The 6165-nt window shown below is 41.3% G+C and overlaps 1 protein-coding gene across 1 annotated transcript; it reads right to left on the bottom strand.

The window, feature by feature from the left end:
• Positions 1–4711: 4711 nt before the first annotated feature.
• On the bottom strand, positions 4712–5536 carry LOC141649216 (uncharacterized). The gene has a single exon (XM_074457911.1). It carries the CDS (start codon positions 5534–5536, stop codon positions 4712–4714), a length of 825 nt encoding a protein of 274 aa, XP_074314012.1.
• Between the last annotated feature and the right edge of the window lie 629 nt (positions 5537–6165).

Here is a 6165-nt window from a genome sequence, read left to right as displayed (position 1 = left end):
TAGGGCACAGTGAATAAACTGAGCATTAGAGATCAGAGGAGTCACAGTAACAGTGATGGGATTCCACAAGAACCAGATCCTACCATTGTAGTGACTATCATAGTTGTAAAACACACTATAGTTATTAAAACTCTGTTTTTTGATTTTTCTAGCTTTCTTCTCCTTTATTCTAGTTTCCAGAATACCCATCACATCTAGCTTATTTGCATACAAGAAATCAGCAATTTCTTGTTGCTTAATAGGGTCATTACAACCTCTAATGTTCCAGGAGCAGATCTTCATGAGATTCCTTGTCAGGGGGGACAGTTTCCACTAGAAGAACAGTAGCCTGGCCATTGTCATGTCCTAGACTATCAAATTGATTTGAAGTATCCACACATATAGAGCCACCATCAGTATTTTGATGTTCAGTTAGACAGTCTCTCTTCTTGGCAATTTGAGACCTCCTGCTAGCTACCTTAGGACTACACACAGTTTGAGGGGGGCTTTGGCCTAGTCCATGGCATTCTGAGTGCTTTACAGCTGATTTAGGAGAGGAGACAGCAGCCAGTGTGGGAGAAGAACCTAGCTCAATGCATTCTGAGTTCTCCTCAGCAACACTAGCAGATGCCACCACCACTGAATCAGCTGAGGTACCACCTAGCTCATGACTTCCTGAGCCAAGCTCTCCCTCAGGTTGTGGGTCAGAGGTAGGAGCAGGGACAGAAACAGACTTATTCTCCTTTTGAGTAATCTCAGGACTAGCTTTAGACTGATGCCACTTGCAGCTACCTAATTTATGCCCAAGCTTCCCACATCCAGAGCAATGGAAAGGTAACCATTCATAGATAACTCTCTGACTGGTGTGACCATGAACAGGAGTGTTCAAGACAATATGATCAGGCAAAGAAGCAGCAACATCAGCTTCCACCATAATTCTAGCAAAGGAAAGCTTAGCTTTGCAGGTGGTATTAACATCAGCAAATAAGGGCTTTCCTATCTTACTGGCCATTTTACTTAAGACAGTCTCAGACCAAAGGAAAGGCTCCAAGTCAGGAAACAAGACCCAGATAGGTACAGTGGAGACCCTGTCCATTTCCATGGAGAAATTAGGGTACCATTGCTTCAAGATCAAGGAACTGCTCCCCAATTTCCAAGGACCATCCCTTAGCACATTGTTCATATCCTCAAGACTATTGAATTTAAAACTGAACCACCCTTTTTTGTAATATTGCACAACAGGTGATGCAATGTGCTTCCAACTCTTGCTAGCAAAATCTTGAACAACTTTCAAGGTGGGTTTTGATCCCAAGAAATTCCCCATAAGAGTACATTTCCAGTAATCCAATTCATCCTTGAAATCATCTAATTCAACATCAATCTCTGTGGAATTCTTACTATTAACATCAAAGAATAGAGACATACCCAACTGACTTGACCCCTTAACAACCTCATTCCATTTCTTAGGTTTTTCCCCAATTCCCGTATTGGGATTAGAACCCCGATTAGTTTCCCCATTACCCGCATTATTAGTATCAGTAGGGAGCACAGAAACAGTAGGCCCAGTTTCAGAAACATCAACTACAGGCTCAGTAACAGGAGACACTACTGATGAACGCGGAATTTCAACAACAACAATGGCGGGATTCGCAGTGTCTCCAAGATTTGAGTACCAGATTGATCGGAATGAGATGAGCTATCCAATGGTGGTCTTCCTTTGGGAGGTCGACCCCTACCTCGGGCCATGGCAGCTAAAGAAACGAACTAAAATGGCGTCGCAAGTTTTTTTAGAGAGAGAAAACTTCTCTCAAGCACGGTCTAGTGGTTAGGACATTGGACTCTGAATCCAGTAATTAATTATTATTATTATTATTATTATTATTATTATTATTATTATTATTATTATTATTATTATTATTATTATTATTATTATTATTATTATTATTATTATTATTATTATTATTATTATTATTATTATTATTATTATTATTATTATTATTATTATTATTATTATTATTTTTTTTTTTTTTTTTTTTTTTTTTTTTTTTTTTTTTTTTTTTTTTTTTTTTTGCAAGAAAGATATTTTCTCATATATTCAAAAAAGGATACATGAGTTTTTCTTACAAGAAAATAACCACATAAAGGGAAAGAGAGTAAAAAGCACCACTAAGCTAGACAAGTAACCACCCCAATTAGATCATTATGACTAACCAAAGGGGTTTTGAAAAGTAAGGTGGCGCTAACTACAAACTGAACATCCCTCAAGAGATCAGCAACAGTCCTGTCGTGGCCTTCAAAAATCCTCCTATTCCGCTCACACCAGATGGTATACACAGTGGCAGCAAGACTACCAAGGATCCAATTCCTCTTCCAATTACATAGCTTGCTATGATGAACCCAAAATAGAAGGCCATGGAGTTGAGTTGCAGAGGACGTAATACTAGTCCAATAAGAGACAGCCAGGAGCAAAGCTCTAGAGAAAGAACATTGAAAAAACAAATGACGAGAACTTTCAGCTGCATTCCTGCAAAGGGAGCATCTATTTGGGAGAAGCAAACCACGAGCAGAAAGCAGGTCAATGGTAGCCAGCTTCCTCTGAATAGCCAGCATAAGAATAATTCTATGGCGAGGGAGAATGCAGCATTTACTAACCAGCTTATAACAAGAGAGCTTAGGGTACTTAGGCCTAATGACTTCATAAGCTTTACCCACTGAGAAACCAGCAGGAGTAGGGCAAGAACGAAGCAGGTCTTGCAACTGCTGAATCCCACCAAGTTGCTGAGCACATTTATCACGAACTTTTAGAATGCTACGAAGACTTTCAGGGTGAAACTCCTTAGCTTTCAAGGACCAAATGGCAGAGGGAGTTGCAAAGTAAGATATGATCCATTTGGACCAAATAGACCAAGTCCCCCTATCAAGATGCCAAAGCCACTTGAGAAGAAGAGCTCTATTCCAAGAGACAAAATGCTTAAGTTGGAACCCTCCCTCAGACCAGGGAGAGCAGATAGAATCCCAACTTTTGAAAGACAATCTCCTAGACCGACCGTTGCCCCCGGAAAAAAGCGTCGACAAGCTTTAGTAATGAACTGGCAAATCTGAGCAGGAAGTAAAATACTGCTGCTCCAGAAATTCCCTAGACCAAAGATGACAGAGTTAATGATCTGCAACCTACCAGCATAGGAAAGATACTTATCAGAACATCTATGCAAGAGTGCAGTGATCTTGAGGGTGAGACCCTCATACATGCTCTGGGACAGACGAGCATGATGAACAGGGATACCCAAATATCTGAAAGGGAAAGCACCCTCATTAAGCCCAACAGTAGAAAGAATTTCTTGTTTCAAAGCAGGAGAAACCCCACCTAAGTAAACCTCAGTCTTGTCAAAATTAGCAACAAGACCAGACCATGTGGAGAAAAGATGGAGGATATTAGCAGCTGCTTGAACAGAAGGAAGATCACCACGAGTAAAGACCATAAGATCATCAGCAAAAATAAGATGATTCACCCCTAATTTGGGACATTTAGGGTGAAGAGAGACATCTTTCTGGTTGCACATGGTCCTAAAACATCTAGACAAAATTTCCATGCTAAGAATGAAAAGACTAGGAGACAATGGGTCACCTTGTCTGACACCACTCTTCCCTTTAAAGAAGCCACAATTACCACCATTTACTTTAATAGTGAACCAGGACCCAGTGATACAGCCCATAATCCAACTGATAAAGAGAGGAGGAAAGTTTAGGGACTGCAGCATATCTTTGATAAATGTCCACTGTAAGGAGTCAAAAGCCTTGCTAATATCCACTTTTAGCATACACCTAGGGGACAAGTACTTCCTATCATAGCCTTTGAGAAGACCCTGAGTAAGCATGATGTTGTCAAAAAGGCTCCTCCCTTTGACAAACGCTGCCTGCTCTTCCCCAATAAGTTTAGGCAAGACAAGCTGAATTCTGTTGGTCAAAACCTTGCTAATAGTCTTGTAGATGATAGAGCAACAAGAGATAGGCCTGAAATCTTTAACAGACTGAACAATAGTTTTCTTAGGGATCAAGGAAAGAATAGTCACATTGGCTTGCTTAGGCATAAACCTAGTTCTGAAGAAATCTTCCACAGCTTTGCAAAAATCATTTTCAACAATGCCCCAAGCTGATTTGAAGAAGCCAGCAGAGAAGCCATCCAAGCCAGGGCTTTTATTTGATCCCATAGAGAACAAAGCCTGTTTAATCTCAAGTCTAGTAATAGGAGCAGTGAGCATAAGCTGATCATGAGCCTCAACACAAGGACCATTAGCAATGATAGACTGGTCAATAGGAGAGGTCTGCACAGAAGAACCTAGAAGCTGCTCATAATACTGAACAAAAGCCTGTCCCACATCCTGAGGACCATGATGAAGGGTCCCATCTAAACTCTGAATGTCCCCAATCATGTGGCATTGCTGCCTCTCTTTGATCTTAGCAAAGAAATAGGTAGAGCATGTGTCATTATGCTTGATGTCATGGAGCTTAGCTCTTTGAGTCAAAATGCTATGTTCAGTCTCCTTGAGTTTAAGGAATTCAGCAGAAACCTCACTTTCTTTAGCAATAAAAGAAGCAGAAAGAGGTTGTCTTTGGAGATCTTCAAAACACTGGACTAACTCTTTCCTCTTATCAATTATCCTCTGACCAATGTTAGAATAATGAGCAGAATGCAACTTTTTAAGGCCAACCCTAACCTTCTTAAGCTTGCCCATTAGTCTAAACATAGAGTTACCAGAAACAGACCCAGTCCAAGCTTCAGAAACAATGGGAATAAAGTCAGGATGGGAAGACCAAAGATTCGAAAAATAAAACGCTTAGGAGGCAAAGGATCATCATGAAAAGTCAAGAGAGCAGGACAATGATCGAGACCCCCGGGAGGTTCAAATTTAGCGAGGTTTTGAGTAAAGCACTGAATCCATTCAGAATTTACTAAAACCCTATCAAGTTTAGAGTAAACTCTAGAGGAGGCATCATGCTTATTAAACCAAGTAAACTCAGCACCAGTTCCAGGAAGATCATCAAGTCCACAAGTTAGGAGACAGGAATTAAAATCATTCAATTCAGAAAGAACAGGAGGAGTGCTACTAATTTTTTCATGGAAATGCCTAACAACATTAAAATCTCCCATAGTCACCCAAGGGCCACCCAGGTTGGCAAAGCTAGAAAGGGATTGCCAGAGATGGTGTCTAGGACCAGCATTATTAAAGCCATACACAACAGAAAGTAAAAAGGTTCTTCCAGAGATAAGATGGGTCACTTTACAGTGAACCACTTGAGCCTGCTCTTCAAGAATGGAGATAGAAGTAGTGATAGGATTCCAAAGCAACCAAATTCTCCCATTGGAATGGGAATTATAATTTGTAAAACTTTTGTACCTTCCAAACTTATTTTTCAAAATTTTGGAGGCCTTATGTTTCCTAACTCGAGTTTCCAGGAGACCCAAAATATCAATATGAGAATTCTTAAGAAAATAAATAACCTCTAGGTGCTTGAGGGGCTTGTTAAACCCTCTGATATTCCATGAAGAGATGATCATTGAGTTTTATCAGGAGGCTCCTTCCCAGGAGAAGTAACAGCACCAATATCAGGTTGATGAGAGGAGAGAACTAATGGCTCAACCACTATGGCAGGAACACCAGCATCAGGGACAAGAGCCCTGATCTTAGTAACCACCATATCAGAATGCTGCCCTAGCTCATTGCATTCAGTGTGAACAGTCCCACCCAGATCCACTGGCACCTCATGAGGAGCAGAGGGCACAGGACCAGAAATAGGAGGGTCTGTAGACGCAGGAACAGTACCACCAGCTACAGGAGCTGTAACCCTAGTCTCAGCATCTGCCATCACAGGGGGATGCCCTAGCTCATTGCATTCTGAGTGCCTTTCTGCTGCAACAGAGGAGGTAACAGGAGATTTGGAAAGAGAGGAATGACCTAGCTCATTGCATTCTGAGTCAACTTTCTCTCCCAGATCCACTGGCACCTCATGAGGAGCAGAGGTATCACCTAGCACATGGCATTCTGAGGCAGGACCCTGACATGACAGTACTGGACCAGGAGCAACAGGTTTAGAAGCTTTAGATGCAGCATTCTTATGCTTGGCATGACCTTTGGAGCCAGCAGCCTTCCCAGGTTTCTTAGAAGCATCCACAGTTTTCATAGGAGC

The sequence above is a fragment of the Silene latifolia genome, chromosome 3, assembly GCF_048544455.1.
Source record: "Silene latifolia isolate original U9 population chromosome 3, ASM4854445v1, whole genome shotgun sequence".
Lineage (NCBI taxonomy): Eukaryota > Viridiplantae > Streptophyta > Magnoliopsida > Caryophyllales > Caryophyllaceae > Silene > Silene latifolia.
This window is presented reverse-complemented; position numbering and strand designations above follow the sequence as displayed.